The 21,784-nt window shown below is 29.1% G+C and overlaps 1 protein-coding gene across 1 annotated transcript; it reads right to left on the bottom strand.

The window, feature by feature from the left end:
* Positions 1–7,860: 7,860 nt before the first annotated feature.
* LOC146911948 (polygalacturonase At1g48100-like) lies at positions 7,861–11,837 on the bottom strand. The gene is made up of 5 exons (XM_085717962.1): positions 11,580–11,837; positions 10,973–11,104; positions 9,298–9,505; positions 9,022–9,212; positions 7,861–8,583 (listed from the first exon to the last, which is right to left on the bottom strand). Exons 1-5 carry the CDS (start codon positions 11,763–11,765, stop codon positions 8,197–8,199), a joined length of 1,104 nt encoding a protein of 367 aa, XP_085574088.1. The 5' UTR covers positions 11,766–11,837; the 3' UTR covers positions 7,861–8,196.
* Between the last annotated feature and the right edge of the window lie 9,947 nt (positions 11,838–21,784).

The raw sequence follows: 21,784 nt of genomic DNA, 5'->3' as shown, positions 1-21,784 counted from the left end.
TCAAATTATTTATAACTTGTAGACAATGTAAAGAATTTAAACTGAAAATACATCATATCCCTAAGTTTTTAAACCATATTTTAGGTGTGAAATATTTGCCAACTTCTTTAATTTTTTATAGGAAAAAATTTAGGTGAGTTGGGCTAGGGGCACAACAAAGTTAGAGTATATCTCAAGACTCAAAAAACACTTAAATACTTAGAGATTATCGACTTGATTAGTGATGTGTATGTTCTATTTAATTGATGTCTTATGTTTGGTTCAAAATATTTGTGTATCGGTTCATGTTTTATGTATGTATGGATTAAGGAAGTGTATGGTGGTTGTGTGATATAATAAAAGGCTTATGAATGATGGTAGCCATCTGTGCGTCCGCGCAAGGGTACCAGACTAGTTAACTACAACATTGTTGTTTGACTCTCCAAAACCTCAAATCTCCAACTTCTTCATGCAGCAGACTGTGCAATGAGGCCAACCACGCATTAAAAATATCATGTCTATACATAGAAAATATAAAAATAAAAAAATTAAAGTATAAAACTATTGAATAGGGATGTAAATCACCTAATTAACCAATTAATAGACAAAAATAACAACCTAAATCTTTACTATTGGACCAAATAGAAAAAATAAGGTTAGACCTAAACTGATATTACTATAAGATGATAATGATTATGATAATATAGCATAACTCAAATTCTCACATTCACTACTAATCACTACCATCCATTATCTTTCTTCCAAAGGTTCAAGAACAAGAATGGTGCGACATGGTTCTTCCTCATACTACTCAGACCCAATTCAAAATGTACCTCCTAAAATCCATTTTCCACACAATCACCATGCATTGAAACCAACAAATCCTGCCTCAAGGATAATCTCAACATCTGCTCAAAAGTAGTTCTTTAATCACTATTTTCATAACGTGCTTAAGCATCTGGGTTTTGTTTCTTCTTTAGTTGTAGCAACTTATACAAAACCTGAAGTCACGGCTTTGTTCTTTTTGGCCTTCCTTTCATTGATAGTTCAATCTTATTTTGTTTATTTACTGGTTTCGGATTTCGCCAATGAAAAAAAACGCATAAACAATTCCATCAAAGAGAGAACATACTTCGTCATTTCCTGTTGTAGTGTTGCTACTAGCATTATGTACTTTGTTCTTTTTAAGGAAACTGGCAATCGTTGTCTGGATGGTTTCTTGGATATTTTTAATTCCATACATATTAGTGGTTGAATTGTATGGGTATATTCGTAATGGATCCGTGACGTATCTTGCATACCCTTTTATCTGGCTGGTACGTACTACTCCCTCCGTTCCTTTTTAAGTGTTTTTTAGGGTGGATTTTTCGTTTCTATTTAACTGTCATTTTGGTATTTTAAGGGTACGATTTGTCAATTATATCCTTTGTCAATTACTCTTATATTTTTCAATAAAACTAATTAATGTTATATATTTGGAAAACTAAAGTTTGTTTTTTTAAACAAAGTTTGTTTGTTTTGTTTTAAAACAAAATTTGTTTCTTGTTATCTTCAAATTTAAACATATATAGGTTGGTTTGTTAATGATGTTTCAACAACAATATTTAAATATGGTAAAGGAGTAATGTCAACATTCAAATCATATTTAAGTGTTTTTTAGGGTGAAACTTTCGTTTCAATTTAACTGTCGTTTTGGTATTTTAATGACACGATTTGTCAATTATATTCTTTGTCAATTACTCATATTTTTCAATAAAACTAATTAATGTTATATATTTGGAAAACTAAAGTTTGTTTTTTTAAACAAAGTTTGTTTGTTTTGTTTTAAAACAAAATTTGTTTCTTGTTATCTTCAAATTTAAACATATATAGGTTGGTTTGTTAATGATGTTTCAACAACAATATTTAAATATCGTAAAGGAGTATTCTCAACATTCAAATCTATGTTAGAGAGTGTGAATCTAACATTGGTTGAAGTCATAGTTGAAGTCTTAATTTTAATTAAAGGAGTTGGAGGAAAGTTAATTTTTTCTTAACTTTTGATTAATGTGAAATTGGAATAATTTTGATATAGACTTAAAATAATTAAAGAGATATGCACAATATTTAGAAAATTGAAAATTGTTTGTTATGAAAGAAAAATAAAGCACGTAAAAAAAATAGCAATTTGTTGGAGAAAGAGACTAGTAACTAACAATTGTTTGTTAAATATTAAATTTATTGGAAAGATAAAGTGTGTGTAAGAAAATAGGAAATTATTAGTGGATTAAAATGAGGGTATAATAGGAAAAAAATGTGAAAAAATACACTTCGGATTTTTTTTGTTAAAATTCTAAAACGACGTTTAAAAAGGAACAGAGGGAGTAACATCAATAGACGTCGTCCTGTTAGAGGCATACTTTTTCCTATCAGAAACGACGCACTTGGTCAGGGAAAGACTGTGGTAAACATCGTCTAACGGTGCAGCAGCTTGTGTTTTCTAACAAGCAAAGATTCATTATGATTAGGTGATTCTTTTTGTTAATTAGATGTGATATCATGTTTGTGTAAGATCATTTGCTTCTGAATTTCTATCATCATATATTTATTACTTTTATTGGTTACAACAATATACTCTTTTAAAATACATAAATCATAAAATGTATTTTAAAATTAAAATTAATTAAATGTGATTAAAGTATTGTGATCATTTATCATATCCACAAGTTTAACTTTGTGGATATGTCAATTCTTTTGGGAAGCAGGTATCTGTTATACTATTGTTGTCATTGGAACTGTTGAATCTGACAGCTTGATTGTCATGGGAAAGCTCTTGACTTTGTTTGTACAAGAACCCATTGATTGCGATCCAGGCTCACGTGGTATCCACCATGGCTATCACATATCGGTCTTTAAATACATTAAAAGAAATGGAATAACTCTTACCAAAGACTATCCATTGATTTTTAAGAAACAATGTTGCTACGCAAAGAATATCCTTCATAAACCAAAGGGTCTTCTTTGACAAATTCAAGGTTTTGAAGGAGCTTCTGGGTGAAAAGCTACTCAAAATAGCGATCTCTATGCGACCTGTGATGGTTGGTTTGAAGGTCGGATATGAGTTTGAAGACTATAAGGGGATGAGTAATTTGATAGCATGTTTATTATAATTTGATTCTCTTAATATTAATAAACACTTTATCATTATTTTTCATTTTTTTTAGAGGGATCTCAAGGATAATCTCATCATCCGCTCAAAAATAGTTCTTTAATCACTATTTGCAACAACTTATACAAAATCTGAAGTCACGGCTTGGTTCTTTTTTGTCTTCCTTTCATTGATAGTTCAATCTTATTTTGTATATTTACTGGTTTCGAATTTCGCCAATGAAAAAGACGCATAAACAATTCCATCAAAGAGAGAACATATTTCGTCCTTTCCTGCTTTAGTGTTGATACTAGCATGTTCTTTGTTATTTTTAACGAAACTGACAATCTTTGTCTAGGTGGTTTCTTGGAGATTTTTGATTCCATACAGATTAGTGGTTGAATTTATGGGTATATTCGTAATGGATTTGTGACGTATCTTGCAGACCCTTTTATCTGGCTGGTACGCACTACTCCCCCCGTTCCTTTTTAAGTGTTTTTTAGGGTGAATTTTTCGTTTCTATTTAACTGTTATTTTGGTATTTTAAGGGTATGATTTGTCAATTATATCATTTGTCAATTACTCTTATATTTTTCAATAAAACTAATTAATGCTATATATTTGGAAAACTAAAGTTTGTTTTTTTAAACAAAGTTTGTTTGTTTTGTTTTAAAACAAAATAGTTTCTTGTTATCTTCAAATTTAAACATATATAGGTTGGTTTGTTAATGATGCTTCAACAACAATATTTAAATATGGTAAAGGAGTAATCTCAACATTCAAATCATATTTAAGTGTTTTTTATGGTGAACTTTTCGTTTCTATTTAATTGTCGTTTTGGTATTTTAAAGGTACGATTTGTCAATTACTCTTTTATTTTTCAATAAAATTAATTAATGCTATATATTTGGAAAACTAAATTTTGTTTTTCTAAACAAAGTTTGTTTGTTTTGTTTTAAAACAAAATTTGTTTCTTATTATCTTCAAATTTAAACATACAGGTTGGTTTGTTAAAGATGTTTCAACAACAATGTTTAAATATGATAAAGGAGTAATCTCAATATTTAAATCATATTCAAGTGTTTTGTAGGGTGGATTTTTCGTTTCTATTTAACTGTCGTTTTGGTATTTTAAGGGTACGATTTGTCAGTTATATCCTTTGTCAATTACTCTTATATTTTTCAATAAAACTAATTAATATTATATATTTGGAAAACTAAAGTTTGTTTATTTAAACAAATTTTGTTTGTTTTGTTTTAAAACAAAATTTGTTTCTTGTTATCTTCAAATTTAAACATATATAGGTTGGTTTGTTAGTGATGTTTCAACAACAATATTTAAATATGGTAAAGGAGTAATCTCAACATTCAAATTTATGTTACACAGTGTGAATCTAACATTGGTTGAAGCCATAGTTGAAATCTTAATTTTGATTAAAGGAGTTGGAGGAAAGTTTATTTTTTCTTAACTTTTGATTAATGTGAAGTTGGAATAATTTTGATATAGACTTAAAATAATTAAAGAGATATGCACAATATTTAAAAAATTGAAAATTGTTTGTTACGAGAGAAAGATAAAGCTCGTAAAAAAATAGCAATTTGTTGGAGAAAGAGACTAGTAACTAACAATTGTTTGTTAAATATTAAATATATTGGAAAGATAAAGTGTGTGCAAAAAAAAAAGGAAATTATTAATGAATTAAAATGAGGGTATAATAGGAAAAAAATGTGCAAAAATACACTTAGCTATTTTTGTGTTAAAATTTTAAAACGGCGTTTAAAAAGGAACAGAGGAAGTATCATCAATAGATGTCGTCTTGTTAGAGGCATACTTTTTCCTATCAGAAACGACGCACTTGGTCAGGGAGAGATTGTGGCAAACATCATCTAACGGTGCAGTAACTTGTGTTTCTAACAAGCAAAGATTCGTTATGATTAGGTAGTTCTTTTTGTTAATTAGATGTGATATCATGTTTGTGTAAGAGCATTTGATTCTGAATTTCTATCATCATATATTTATTACTTTTATTAGTTGGAGCAATATTCTCTTTTAAAATACATAAATCATAAAATTTATTTTAAAATTAATATTAATTAAATGTGATTAAAGTATTGTGATCATTTATCATATTGTTGTTTGATTTCTTTTAAAATATCAAATATTTTTTAAAATAAAGACTTAACATCTATGCTACTTCAAAACTTATACTAGCCGTTTCAGGTTAGAAGTGTTTGTGCTATTTTATGTTTTTTTTAAACCAAATCATGAATTCGGTTGACATATAGATAAGTTTATGATACTACTGTGTGTTGCTTTCTTACTAGAAAACGGAGTAAAAAATGAATTTAAACAACAATATAAGATGTTTTTTTTTGAAAACAGACAAACTCTTAATCAATTCTAATAAGTTTTTGTCTTGGAGATGAAGATTTGTAGTGAAAAACAAAGAAAATGAGAGCTTTGTTTCACTGGCTTGGCATTTGTGATTTATAATATATTGAAAGTTAGTCAAATTATTTATAACTTATAGACAATGTAAAGAATTTAAACTGAAAATACATCATATTCCGAAGTTTTTAAACCGTAGTTTAGGTGTGAAATATTTGCAAACTTCTTTAATTTTTTTATAGGAAAAAATTTAGGTGAGTTGGGTCAGGGGCTCAACAAGGTTAGAGTATGTCTCAATACTCAAAAAACACTTAAATACTTAGAGATTATCTACGAAAGAGATTTTCACATTGGTATTGATAGTTAGAATGCCATCAAACCCGTCGGCCATAAGAGAAATGATTGACAAATATGTATAACTCATTTTTTTAAAGGTTCAAAACCCCTAATCCAAGAAAAAACTATAAAGTCACACATTCATTCACTTTCATCAGCATCATCATCTTTCTTTCATTCGCTTTCCTCATCACCTTTAAACCTTTTATTTGTTTCACATTCAAGAAACAAGAATGGCCGAGAGGCAGCGACGCTGTTCTTCTGTTCCACTTGTCATATATTTTATAATTTTATTGCTTGGAATCATTGTTATTTTAATTTCTACTTTATCCTCAAGAGTAGTTGTATTGTGAATGAATGGTTGAATTTTAAAATTATTTTACTACCATATATATTTTGAAATTCGTATAAAACTGTTGCAGCCTTTTACACTTGTCACTGCTATTGGCAAAATTATGGCATTGTGGATTTTAAAGTCCTACTATGGAAAATTTCATATCTCTCTTCCTATATGAAATTAATGCATGTGATTTTAGCTAGACTGACAAAATCTTCTTTGGATGTCTAGAGCTTCAAAGATTACAGGATGAACACACATCATCCATGTTAAAGGCTAAATAATTGAATGTATAGTCACATTATTTTCATGAGATTATTACAAAGAATTTTTATTTTCTTAATTTTGACTTTCTTTCTTTTTCTTTTGATTGGTGTAGAACATTTGAGAAAACATTTGAGAATGTAATTAACTAAGTTTTAATTAATGTTGATTGTCAAAAAAAAAAGTTTTTAATTAATGTTGGTCAAAGAACTATACTGGCACAATTAAACTCACATGAATTAGTTGCTTAATTATTTTCCAAGTAACAAAAATTCTTTGTAGGCATTTCGTACACTCTAAACAATATCACATGGCTAAAAGAATTCTTCTGGTTTGAAAATTGGGTTAATTATGTTTCTAGTCCCTATAAAATAGCGACCTTGTAAGTTTAGTCCCTACTTAATTTTAATAGCATTTTTAGTCCTTATAAAAAAAATTTACTTATAATTTTAGTCCCTGCTAAAACAAAGTTTGATTAATTATCCTTAAACTCTTAAATTTTTGAACGATTTTTTTGAGACAAGATTAGAACACTATGAAAGGTTCGTTTACTAAAATTTAGAATTTTCTGACATGAACTGAATTAAATATGAATTTTTTAAAACGACAAAAGTTAAAGATAAAAAGTAATAAAATCTGGATGTAGAAATCAAATTTTGCGATAATTTTTTGCGGACGAACTTTTAGTAATGTTCTAAACATGTCTGCAAAAAATTGTTCAAAAATTTAAGAGTTTAAGCATAAATTAAACAAATTTGAATTGAGTAGGGACTAATACTCAGTGCAGAAAAACAAAATTAGGGACTAAAAATGCTATTAAAATTAAGTAGGGACTAAACTTACAAGGTCGCTATTTTATAGGGACTAGAAACATAATTAACCCTTGAAAATTTAAGTGTAACTATTTCCATTTTCAACTACAAAAATGAAATAAGTTAAACACATGCAACATAATAGCCTAATGTTCAACATTCACATGGTGTGTCACTTTCAATTCATGATCCTGACTAAATTTTGCTAATGAAATTTTGTTTGTTGTCTTTCTTTTTAGGGAATTATACTTGATTTCTTCTCACCAATTGCTTCTTCTTTTTTTCACTAATTATTTTAGCTTTTATATTTATTTTATGAATTCATCTCGATACAATCTCTCTCTTTTTACAACAAAAAAAAAAAAAAAACTAAATAGGTAACGAAGAGATCCTTGTTACTTGGGATAGAAAAATCCTTGTTTATATTATGCATGATGTTACTCAAATCAAGAATAGAATAATTTTTTTTTTCATTTTGGACACTTTTTACTATGTCACCCAACATTCCGTTACACATAACCTAATTTTTTTTTTTTTTTAAAGAAATTCATTGGCATTTCATTAAATAAAATGTGTCAAATACATGAAGGTACATCATCTATAATATGAGAGACACATAAACTAATTTGAAATCAATATAACAACTTTCTATATGTATAGTATAATAATCTTAATTTCCCTGACACTCTGAATTGGAAATCAAGATAACAATTTTCTATATATAACCTATATAGTATATACTATACGATAATCTTTCGTATAAAATCTATAAAGCACATAGACACCATCTTTCGTATAAAATCTATAAAGTACATAGACATCAAACAGTGCATTGACACCGATAATATTTAAGAAAAAAAAGATTTGAATGTCACACATGTGTCGATGCCAGACACCAACATGTATATGATCTTGAACATACTTTTAATATGAACTGTCGATGATAATTAAGTTCAGCAAGAACTTTCTTTGTTAGAAGTGATTCCACCACTTGATGGATTCCCTCTTTGAAGACAATCAACAGGAGGAACAATTTCAGTTTTCAACTCACCATATGCTTTCCAACAAAAAGGAACTTTGGAGTTTTGGCTTGATTCGAGCTTTATTGTATCAAGGGTTATACCTTTGCAAGGTAAGCTATCACTACATGCAAAATAAATAGGTTCTTTAGTGTAAGTTCCATGTACATTTGCATAATGTATGCCTGATACTGCCACAGCTGATGTTACATTATGACACTTTCCACCATCACAATAGAATTGATCAATAATTATTGGAGTTTCAACATCAGAAACTTGAATGTTTGAAAACATGATGTTTTGGACTGAGCCTGAGCCTCCCTGTAGAAAAGAATTTATAGTTTACAAATAAATTAGGAAACTTAATTTTTTAGGACGCTTGTTAATCAGACTTCTTTTATTTAACTTTTTGAAACAACCGTTTAACTTATATATGAAGGTATCGTTAAAAAAAAAAATGTTATTTTGGTCTAGATTTTCGATGAACTCGCATCTCCGACCAATTCAAGTCGAGCTAGATGCATCGTTATAAGAGAACAATGTTTTTCTGGCGCGTATATTGTCTATTTACAAAACTCAAATACAATATCTTAATTGATTGTCAATTGGACCAACCTTTTTTAGTGAAAACTCGATTATTAATTTTTTTTATATAAGCAAAACTTAACAATGATTATTATGAAAATGTTTTAACTTGTTTTTTCTTTAAGTGTTTGATGAACAAAAGTATCATTTAAACTGAATTTTCTATATATTTACCTGCCATGTTTTGATTCTCACACCAGTCAAGGTGTTGTGAAGAGTAACATAACGAACGGTGACATTCGAAACACAAGCTTTGGTGTTCTCTTTTCCGAGACTTCCGATACTAATTCCATGACCAGGTCCACAATTCACATTGTGCACATTGATGTTGGAACATCCAGTTTGTATAGACACGCAATCATCTCCTACATGATAAAGAAATGATACATCATGAAATGTGTTCAATTCAATTCTTCTAGAAAACTCATACACATTTTGTGAAATTCTTACCACAACCAAGTGTGCTACCAGATATGTCCACATCTTGAGAATTTTGGAGGTGAATTCCATCTGTGTTAGGACTATCACCAGGGGATGAAGTTGTTATATCAAAGACTTGAACATTTGTGCATGAATCAAATTTGAGATGGGTTTGTTGACTGTTTTGAATGGTTATACCACTCACACTTACACCATCACTCCCATAGAACCTTAGTGCCTACATAGAACAAAAATGTCAAAATCACAAATGAGAGAATATTATAGTTTTAAGAGATTAATTTTGACGCAAGGTCAATTTAAAAAAATTACACTTTCAATCAATCCTATATAATCATTTTTATGAGTTTATTTTAAGTAGATAATATTAAAGTTAACTTTTTTTAATGATTATACGGTTATGATTGACTGACAGCTAAAAATTTGTTATTTAGAATCCAATTTAGTGACCGACTAATTCCGATCTCTGGAGCACTCAATTTAGCCACTAGATTATTTTATCTTGTAACCAATTTGCGAAATGTTGCTCATGTTAACGGAGACATTTTCCTATGAGTGGCATTTTGACATTTTCAATCTATAAATTAGTCTATGAGTGGCAATTTTTTGTAGTGATTGGCAATGTGAATTTTAAAGTAAAATATTTCTAATGATCCAACGATTATTATTTAGTGTTATATTGTATTGGGAATGATGAAAGTTGTATTGAAAATTGAAATGGGTCAGTTATTTTGGGACACCTTTTTTTAGAAAATGGATCAGTTATTTCGGGACGGAGGGAGTATATTTTTTAGGCTCAAAACCCTTGTCTTATTGGCTTGGCCTTGGGCCGGCCATGATGATTAGTTTATAAATGTAAAAAGCTGATGAATTAAATTCTAAAATATTTATTTACCTGACACACACGTGTGTATGTTTGTGTGTGTTTATATATATATGGAAAATGTTAACGAGTGTCCCCGGGGCACTGGTTAAGGAAGCTAAAAGAAGAAAGTGAAAGTCAAAAAAGACACTTTTTAATCTTTTAATGCATTGATTACACATCTTTCAAGGTAAATATTACTACATTTGCTTCCTTAACCAATGCCCCGGGGGCACTGGTTAACAAGACCCTATATATATATATATATATATATATATATATATATATATATATATATATATATATATATATATATATATATATAGGGTTTTGTTACAAGCCACCTTTTGGTGGTGTCTTTTAACAAGTCACACCCTAAGGTGTGATTTTCACTTTTTAGTTATAACTTTGCTAAAAGAATATATATATATATATATATATATATATATATATATATATATATATATATATATATATATATATATATGGGTTATGATAGAAGACACCTTTTATGAAGGTGTCTTTTATCAAGTTATATATATATATATATATATATATATATATATATATATATATATATATATATATATAACTTTGCTAAAAGACACCTTCATAAAAGTAAGTTGGTGTCTTTTCGCAAATGCTCATAGAGTAACTTGATAAAAGACACCTTCATAAAAGGTGTCTTCTATCATAACCCATATATATATATATATATATATATATATATATATATATATATATATATATATATATTCTAGTGCTTCTAATGATTACATATATTGCAAGAAAATGTAGGAGAAGTTAATAAACTAACTAATTCACCTGAAAAACAATGTTAGGCTCACAACTAGGGCCAGAGAATGAAATTGGTTTTACTAGAAAAACAGAACCGGATGGAACAACCAAGGTTGATGCCTCCATCTTACAAGCAGCTGCCCATGCATCTTCAAAGGCCTGTCATTTCATGTAGTAATAAATTAATAATATTACTTTTTTTTTAGGGAAAATTAATAAAATTACTAAGTAGATAACTATAGCAATAAAAAAAAATATACATTAAAATGTGTATATAACAATTTTTGACCCTTTACTAATTTTTCGGTCGAACTCTACCTGAGTCCCTTTCCTCTAAGAATCAGAAGTTAAGACCCAAAAAAATACACGAAAATATAATTAATTTATATTGACCACGAGGTAAATAAAGTATGTTTTATAATTGTTTCAGCTAATATTGAAATTCGTACTCCCAATCAATTAACTTGTAACCCTAACGCATTAACCATTTTAGCTCAATCGGCCACTTGCCTATATTCAACTAAAACATTAATCCATATAAATATATCCATTTTAGATTAACTCTTCTCAAACTTACACTAGACAACATGTAGATATAAAGATAGTTAGAGATAATGAACCAATATGAGATCACCTTTGTGTCATCAGAATGTCCATCACCTTTAGCTCCAAAATCTAATACATTGAAAGTAGAAGAGGCAGCTTTGAGTTTCCTCCAAGTGTTGCCTCTTGTGGCACTACATCTTTCAAAACTTGAATACAAAACCAAAAAAGAAATGGTAATGATCAATGTAATAGTGTTTATGTTCATAGTCTTCATTTTAAAAGAGAGAGAGGTATACAAAGTGAAAGGTGGAAGGATTTCAAATAGAAGAGATTTTCTTTAGTTGACATATAAAAACGGAATTTGAAGTTCTATTTATAGGGAAGAAAACACTATGCACACATGAGCTACACAGTAAAGATGCATGCATTTGATGTAATTATTCTCTAATAATTTATGTCTAGATTTAACTCACATGTTCTAGTCAAAAAAAAAAAAAACTCACATGTTGACATGAGTGTTTCATTTGATTACTACGAGTTATGAATATATTTTAGTTGCATTAATATTTGCTACAGTTAAATTTTATTTTTGACAATGATAGTTTAAATTTATTGATAAATTTTTTTTTGGTAATAATTTTATTTAGAACATTTTTTTATTGGCTCCATGGTACTACAAAACTTATACTAGCCATTTTCAGGTTAAAGGTGTTTGTGCTATTTTATGTCTTTTTAATCCAAATAATAAATTCGGTTGACAAATATACAAGTTTATGATACTACTGTGTGTTGCTTTGTTACAAGAAAACAAAGTAAAAAATGAAAAAACAAACAACAATAGAAGATGTTTTTGGAAAACAAACAAACTCTTAATCAATTCTAATAAGGTTTTGTCTTGGAGTTGAAGACTTGTAGTGAAAAACATAGAAAATGAGAGCTTTGTATCATTATTCATCGGCTTCTTTCATATTCATTGGTTTGGTTGTCATTTGTGATTTATAATATATTCAACCAAGCCAATGTTTTTAAATTGTATTATAGGTGTGAAATATTTATCAACTTCCTTAATTTTTTTTGTAAGAAAAAATTATAATGAGTTGGACTACGGAAATCAACAAGGTTAGAGTATATCTCAAGACTCAAAAAAATACTTAAATACTTAAAGATTAACTACTAAAAAGATTCTCTCATCGGTACCGATAGATAAACTCACACCCTCGTAGAGTATGAATCAACTCTTTATTAATTGAATCAATATTCTCCAACATCTTTAATGACTTTACTGAAAGAAACTTTATTAAAACTAATATCTGAAAAATGTGATTGATCGCCTTTGACGAGTCTCTAATTCGAATCCATATTTTTTCATCCATAGAACTTAAATTCAAGACTCTCTTTTTTGGTTATCAATTCAAGACATTATTTGAAAGATCTTATTTTTGTTTCTTCGTGATTAACTCAATGTTGGTACTCATATCCTTGTCCTTGTATATGATTGAGTTATATTATTTATCTTTTTTATTTGGAACATTTTCAAATCCCTAAGGAAGATACTGGGGGTGCTAACTGCTATATAGCTAGGATGCCATCGAACCCGGCAGCCATAACGGCAATGATTTTGACAAATATGTATAACTTCTTTTATGAAAAGGACATATATATATATATATATATATATATATATATATATATATATATATATATATATAAAATATGTCAAATAAATTAACAACCATGCTCTACTATGCTTTGCGTGAAATATACACGAATGGTTGAAATTTGATTAGCAAAATTAAGGGAAACTAATTTAATTAGGATCATGAATTGAAAGTGACACACCATGTGGTGAATGTAGAATGTTGAACATTATGTTGCATGTGTTGTGTCAAGTAAATTACTCAAATATGACGAAACGTGTTCTCAGAGTTAACATTATTCTAAGTATATCATTTGTGGTTGATATTTTTGGCATCTTAGCATCAGAGACTATTGATATTTTACAGAGTTTTAAAAGGTCGTGCATAACAATGACGTGTCTTTTAGGTCTATGAATATTATCTGTACGAAAATATGTTTGGCAATCCAAACATGTTTTGCGGCACAACTTGTTACATGATTGCCTTCCATTCATGTTTGATTTTCATATATATAATATTATAATTTATTCGAAAAATTCCTCTCAAAAAATATATTTTGATTCACGTAAGAGAGAGGATATAATTTCATATGCATTTATTTAACTTATTTCATTTTTATAGTTGAAAATGCAAATAGTTATACTTAAATTTTTAAACCAAAAGAATTCTTTTAGCCCTATGATTTTGTTTACGGTGTACGAAATGCCTACAAAGAATTTTTGTTACTTGGAAAATAAGCAACTAATTCAGGTGAGTTTAATTGTGCCAGTATGGCTCTTTGACCAATATTAAGAACTTAAGATCAATCCTTTTGAATATAATTATAATCACATTTTAAAATTTGAATTACATCCTCAAATGTTCTACACCACCAACCAAAAGAAAAAGAAAGAAAGTCAAAATTAAGAAATTGAAAATTCTTTCTAATCTCATGAAAATAATGTGACTATATATTCAATTATTTAGCCTTTAACATGGGTGACGTGTGTTGATTGAACCTGTAATCTGTGAAGCTCCTCCAGACATCCAAAGAAGATAGTGTAGCTGAAATCACCTTCATTAATTTCATTAATTTCATACGTATATATAAAATTATTTTTGGATGTGTATTATTTTTTACAACAATGATATTTGTACATCTCATATTCTCATATACTTTGATATCTTATTTTATCTTTATCTCTCTTCATATTATATCAATAACCTATCAATTAACTTATCCGTTTTTTTTTTGAACAAACTAAAATGATATAAAATAACCAACGTCGAAGCACCCAGCACAAGGTGTGCAAAAGGTACACCAACCAAAAGATTTACAAAGTATCTACAAGATGTGGTGCCGAAACCAAAACAGCACCCTCAGCAGAAGAAAAACTAATGAACACCCATACACAAAAGAGGATGTTTCCACCAATCATGATAACTATAACTGAAAGCTGCCTTTTTGGATTTCAACCATAAGAATGAATTTAGCTTAACATTTTCTAGGAGAGTAGGAGTAGAGGCCGCATTATTGAATACACGGTTATTCCTCTCCTTCCAAAAAACCCAAACGGAAGCAAACCAAATCACCATTAGGTACAGATGTGTCAGTCTAGGCAAACCAGCCAAATGAATAAACTGATCGAAATGATGTCGAAGCTCACCAGGCAAAACCATAAACAAATGTCTCGCCGTTTTCAAAGTACCGCAAGCTGCCGGACATGACATGTCGGAAGATTTTATTCACTGTGCATGTGATAGATTTTATCTGCAGATATCCAAATTTGTTGTCATCACTACAAAAATATCAACATGAATGCAACTTGTTTAGGACTTTAATTGTTGTCTTATCCTTCTAGTGCATGGTAGCAAGATTGCATTAAAGGGTTTCATACACCATACCAAGGCAACAAGGGCATACACATACACATACACACACAATTATATTTTCTCAAAAATTATTATATAAATAATCCTCTTGTAGAAAAAAGCCAGGTAGAGATTATATTCCTTCCAATTCCAAATCTTGGTAAAGTCTCCTAGTGCTGTGGAACATGTGAGTTTGAAATTTGTCACTTACCTATTTTGAGGTTTCTGATTAATAACTTGGCTTCTACGTTATATTTAGGTGCTAAAGAATATTTGTATAATAATGATATCATTGATTGAGTGATATACGTGATTAATTGATTTTTTTAATGGATGACAAAATAAATAGTGTTTAAACACACACATAAAGAGACTATGTTCAAATATTCAATCATTTTTTTATCAATTTCTTTTTTATTATTTAAAAAAATTCTTTATGTGTGTGTGATTATGATATTGTTCTTCGCTGCAAAGTCCCCAATACACTTTATTTTATTTTATTTTTCAAAGTAAAAAATAATTAAGTGAGTTGGATCTTGCAGACTCTTCAAAATCACTCCGGACCTCATCGACAAATAACTTGCAGATTACCCGTCAACGCAACTAAGTCTTCAGACTGCTAACCTAAAATACATTGGATTATTTGATTGGCAATTTAATTAAGTTTCTCTAGTCTTTTAATTACAAACTTACTGTTAAGGTATTAGCAATTTAATTGTATTATTTAGATTATTAGTTTCCATCGTATATCAACACTGTATACGATTGAGTGTGGATCTCATACCTAATTTGAAAAAACAAACATCTAAAGGAGAAAAAAAAACTCGAAAACCGTATATTTTGTATCATTGTCAGAATTAATTTATGTAAGAAAACATTTCTCATATCAATTTATCAATACGTTTGCAATTTATCAATACGTACGTTACCGTCCTATCATTTGTTTGTATACTCGACTTATTGATATAATAAATAACTAGATTGTCTACCCATGCTGCCGCACAGGTCATATATATTCTTTTTTACTTAAATGCAATTTTTTTTATAATAGTGAGGGCCTAAACCCGTACTTAAATGCAATATTATATATATCAAATTACACATTTTAGAAAATTTATTTATATATTATATTTAAAGTCGTATAAATGCAATTATAATTTTTATCAGTTAAGAATTTTCGGACCATTTCTTGATTTAACTCTTGGATAGAGAAATGAAACGACAAATCCATTATAAATTCACACATAAGCGGAGGTGTCGAGGTTTGAACTCCGTTCAGGGTGTCTGGTCCTAACAATTTCGACATTTCTATCAGTTGCGCTAGGACTTGTGGATGTTTACAATGAGATTTATAAAAATAGTGATATGGAACATAGTAAATTTATCATAATTTTCACTATTATAATTGAAATTTCGTACATTTTAGTAATTAAATTTTAAAAGAAGTGAGCAATTTAACACCTGCTATTGACGTTTGGCATGCTCAAATAAACGTGTTGTATCTTCAAATGCATATAAGGTAGTTCTTCTGTAGACAATGTCATTTGAGCAATTTAATGTTATATATGTATCTTCACCTTCCTCGTATGATACTGATAGTTTCACACATCACTACCGCCATGGACTAAGACACTTCACATCGACAATGTAAGTAGATAAAAATGAGACCTTGTTTATAGTATTACTCAGCTACTCACTTGTGCAGATTGGAGATGATAATTAAGCAAGCATTTAAAGAAAATTACACATATAGCTTGAAGCATAATAAGTTATTTTAATTGGATTTTATTGAAATTGAAATAGAGAAACAGATTACACAGTGGAGCTGAACACATTAGACGCAAACTTATCTAACATAATTCTGATAATTGGTTTCTTCAAAAAAATTCTGATAATTGGCATATTACATAAGAGATCATGCCTGAGGGATAATAGGTGATGGTCAGGTGGAGAAAGAAAATTTGTCATGCATGGCTGGGTTTGAAGCATATCCTCGAAGAGGTTCGGGATGGATGATTTATCATCAGAGGCAGAGGGGTGATAGAGCTGACCATACTACCCAATAGTTTTCTTACTTTATTGTATAATTTGGATAATTTGTTTTTTTAATTTTTGTTTGGATCTGTTTTGTAACCTACAGATATTGGTGATACTTTTTTCTTACATATGCTTCATTTGTGTTGTTTCATATGCTTGTATTAAATATTTTTCTTATAATTTGTTTGGATGCATGTTTAAATCAATCTAGATTCCTCGATTTGCCAAAAAAATTGGTGTTAACTAATTAATACAGGTTAAGTTTTTTGTGTTAAAAGTATATTAACAGTTTGAATTATATAATCTGAAATGTGTAAACTTATATACTGTAATTCGTCTTTGAAATGGTCTAATGAGGGGTTTGACACCTTTCTGATTATATAATCCAAACTTCTATTACATGTTTTCGGATTTTATTTTCGAATTGTATATTAACAAGATTTGGATAAACCATAATAACTTTTAGTGCACTGTCTCTCCTCTGGTGGTGGAACCATTCCCCTTGAAAACCACACCGCTGACAACGGAGAATCCCAATGTTGTTGCCTAGTTTGAATTTAGGGTTAGTGTACGAAAAATACATATTTTAGTTTATTTTATTTATGATGAATACAAATCTTAATTTCTACTATTGTATTCCAATTTTCGATAGCTTGTCTAGATAGGAGAAACTAAAATCAATAATAGATTTTTATTTGAAATTTAAATTATTTTGATCTGATAAACTTATATATGTGTTAGTTACACAACTATTTTTTTTACAAAAAACAAACAATATTTATTCAAAAAAATTGCTAATATTTGCTATTCAAATTTTTTATTTATTTTAAGGACAAAAGCTTTGGTGCGTTTTCCTTACATGCTTTTCGAATGGTTTTTTATATAATTAAAATTTATTTTTTATGGTTATAACAAACTTTCAAAAAATTGTGGATTTGAGAAATCTTATGTAGTTGTGTGTTTTATGTGAAGTACCACATGAAAAGCATTTAAGAAAATGCATCTAAGCATTATCCTATTTTAATTCTTGCAAAAAAGTTAGGTGTAATTACCTAGATGTTTTTCATATGGTTCCTAAATAAGCTACTCATGAAAAGTATTTTTAGCTAAGAATCATATAAAAAACATGTAAAGAAATTCACATGAGTTTTGTCCTTATTTCAAACTATTTATTCATTTCACAGTTTTCTCTTTCATTAAATTTCATTTTTAATTATATTTCATTTAGCATATATTTTGTCAAATTTATTAGATAATTCATTCATATTTTAAATATTAAATTGACATAGAAAAGTTTAGATGATTATTCGATTAATTTATTTATTTTAATCAATTTCATATATTTATAAATAAATAATATGGTTTGCCTATGTGTGTTCATTTTTTTTTAAATCTTGGTATCTGATCCAATGACCGACTAACTCAAGAGTTCAATCCCATCGTCTATTTGTGGGACCCGTTTAAATCTATATTTTTTTTTTGTAGTGGTTGGGGTTTATAAATCTATATTTTAGGTAGATATTAATAGTTTCTTTAACAAATTACATGTTATATCACCACAAAAAGAAAATTACGTATGTTTTCTTTTATTACTTCTAAATAATATGGATTTTCAATCAATATTATACATTTAACACAAACACTAATATCATTGATATTTTTTCAATTGAGATAACTTAAATTTATTTATTTCTTTGTGAACAAAAAACTACAATTTATTTATTTTATACTTTAGGCAAATATTAATAGTTTATTTAATAAATTACAGGTCATAATATGACTAATTTTTTTTCTTTATGGACTTCTAATAAATGTTATACGTAAAACACAACCATTAAAATTATGTATATAACTCGGGTAACGTCGGAAAAACACACTAATACTATATATAAAGAGAATACATGAGTTTAGACTGAATTTTTCCTTTACTATTTTACCTTTCATTAAACTATTTTATTTAGTATTTTATCTTTTTATAATATTATTTAAATTATTAAGCAAAAAAAGTTAGATCCCATTAAAATAGTAATTAATCCACTACAACATAAACAATAATATATATTCTTTTATACCAATATATAAACGAAATACACCATATTGAACTGAATTTTCCTTTCCAAAGTTATCCCTTCATTTAAGCCGTTTTATCATTTTTATTTAAATTACCAATTAATGAATTAGTTAACATTGTGAAAAAACTTATTTTGACCTTATTTATCATATACTTCTAACTATATAAAAATTAAATATGGGATTTTAGGTAGAAGTTTATTGTCAAAACTTCTTCCTAGAATTTGTCTATCTGGGTAGCTCATATGATTTTAATGATTGGTTTAACTCATGATTTTAAATACTTATTCCTCTGGATAAGTGAAATGAAATGTGGTTTAGGATTCAATCCATATAACACATCATTGAAGCCTAATATCCATATGTCAATATTAGATATAACGTAAACTTAATCTTAAATACAACAAATCATATTTTAGTCAAAATCTTATACGTGCAATCGTTCTCAGCTGTATCATTATCATACATTTAGTTGTAACATAAACCTGGTCTTAAATACAACAAATGAAACCAGTATGATAGTCAAATAACAGTGTTATACATATTTCAATTGTATGAATTTCAAAATATATGATAGTAAAATAATTTCAAAAAATCAACCATTCATTAACAATACAATTATGAAGCAGAAATTAAAAGAACATTGCTCCAACCAATAAAAGTAATGAATATATGATGATGAAAATTCAGAATTAAACAGTCTTCAACATGATATCACACCTAATCATAAAAACGCATCTTTGCTTGTCAGACCACGTCGTCCACATGAACTTCATTTTCATCCATCTCTTCGTCTGTGTCGTCGTCGTTGCCGGTAAGGATTTCATACAGTAGAATAATGTCGACAACGATTCCTTTAGGAATAGAAATGATGCCAATGAATATGGCGCAAAGGATGACAAATGGTTATCATGGCAACAGAGGCCGTGATAACATGTTTGAATAAATATAAGTTGCAAAATTTATGAACAACCTTAAAGGAAAAAACCCAGATGAAGATACCGATAATTCCAGTTTCAGCCAATCGAACAAACAGCGCGGTTTTGCTTATTCCGCAACAGAAGAACGTGTATTTTGAGTTTCATGGTATTTGTAAGCAAAAAAATTGTTTCATGGTATTTTGAGTTTCAGCCAATCGAACAAACAACGCGGTAGTGCTTATTCAGCGATGCAATAATATGTATATCACTACCTGATTTTGCCACATGTGATGATCATGGTACAAGAAAGGACTGTCACAAATTGGTTCATGGCAGAAAAATTCTTGCGCCTGCGTATTTGTAGTGCAATGTGGTAGCATAGGATTGTTTTTGAATTTGTTCACGAACAACATTGAAGGAAAGAGCCCATATCAAGATACCCAGGACACCAGTTTCAATCGATCCATAAAACAGGGCAGAAGTGCTTATTGCGATACATAAACCAAGAGTAATCTTTATTTTCATCTTCATGATATTAGTAAGCAAAACTTCCTGTTCAAAGGAAGAAACCAAAAAACTTGCGAACAATGAATGAATCGTGAGCGTAAACGTATAAAATGCAATATGGTGGTTTCTTAAAATTTCAGCATCCAAGAAATTGTCGCCAACCCCTGTGAAACCGATGATGAAACCAAGATATGCATAATAATTCTCAACTGAATGATATAATAATAAACTAGATAATTTCTACGGCACATGTTGTAACGCCCGTCTTAATTATTTGATTATTTAGAAATATATTTATATATATTTATATGATTTATGATTTAAGTGATTTTCATGATTGATATGTGTGAATTTTATGATTCATGAAGTGGAGTAGTTTATATGATTTATAAATAAATTATGTGGGGTATATGATGTTGTGAAGTTGTTATGTTGGTATGACTTATTTTATTATTAAATAAAATAAGATATGAGAAATAAAATAAAAATATTAAAAATGGGGCTGTGTTGTGAGATGAGTAAAATTTAGTAGTGAGAAGAGTAATATGAAGAGATAAATAGACAGACATAAGTTAGAAAAACAGTACATACGTTTTTGGAGAAAAGGGGAGAAAAAGTCAGAAGAGGAGAACAAGAGAGAGAGGGTTGCGATTTCTGCAATTACCAGGTAAGGGTGAGACTAACTTTCAATATTATTAAGGGTATAATTCTTTAGAATGAATTTAGCATGATTAGGTTGAGTTTTGGTGAGAATTGAGAATTAGGTTTAAGACCGATTTTGATGATTGAACCATGAAAAGATGTTAGATCGATGCAAAATTAGTGTACAGACCTTAGATATTGCCTAGGATGATGATTAGATGCTATTTGGATGAAAGAATCATGAAAATAGGTGAAAAGTTGTAATTTTTAGGTTTCTGGCCGTACTGACATTCATCGCTCGCAACTGCGAGCAAGAACACTCGCAACTGCGAGCTAAGAACCAGAGCTCGCCACTGCGAGCAATACAACTCGCAACTGCGAGTGACCTGTAAGCTCGCCATTGCGAGCATGATAGCTCGCCATTGCGAGCAATGACTTTAGGAATCCCAGAATGCACGCTTTGCTCGCCGTTGCGACCAAAGTTACTCGCCACTGCGAGTTAGGCTGTTAGTTGCCCAAAATTGTCCTGATGCGATCCTTTCGCACGTGTAGTCATGAGTTGATCTTAGAAGTAAGAAAGAGGGTTGTTTAGGATACTTTCAGAAGTTCCAGGAGTCTGTTTAAGTGAC

The sequence above is a fragment of the Medicago sativa genome, chromosome 6 (genome assembly GCF_051527215.1).
Source record: "Medicago sativa cultivar Bolivia chromosome 6, Bolivia_mono, whole genome shotgun sequence".
Lineage (NCBI taxonomy): Eukaryota > Viridiplantae > Streptophyta > Magnoliopsida > Fabales > Fabaceae > Medicago > Medicago sativa.
Note: the sequence above shows the minus strand (reverse complement) of the source record. Positions and strands in the feature narration are given on the sequence as shown.

Bases quoted from the DNA above. Each gene is read 5' to 3' on its own strand.
- LOC146911948 (XM_085717962.1), bottom strand. From the start codon at position 11,765: ATGAAGACTATGAACATAAACACTATTACATTGATCATTACCATTTCT. The intron at 9,506-10,972 runs GTGAATTAGTTA...TGTTCTATGTAG, and splicing joins AGCCTAACATTGTTTTTCAG to GCACTAAGGTTCTATGGGAG. The intron at 9,213-9,297 runs GTAAGAATTTCA...TTTATCATGTAG, and splicing joins TGGTAGCACACTTGGTTGTG to GAGATGATTGCGTGTCTATA.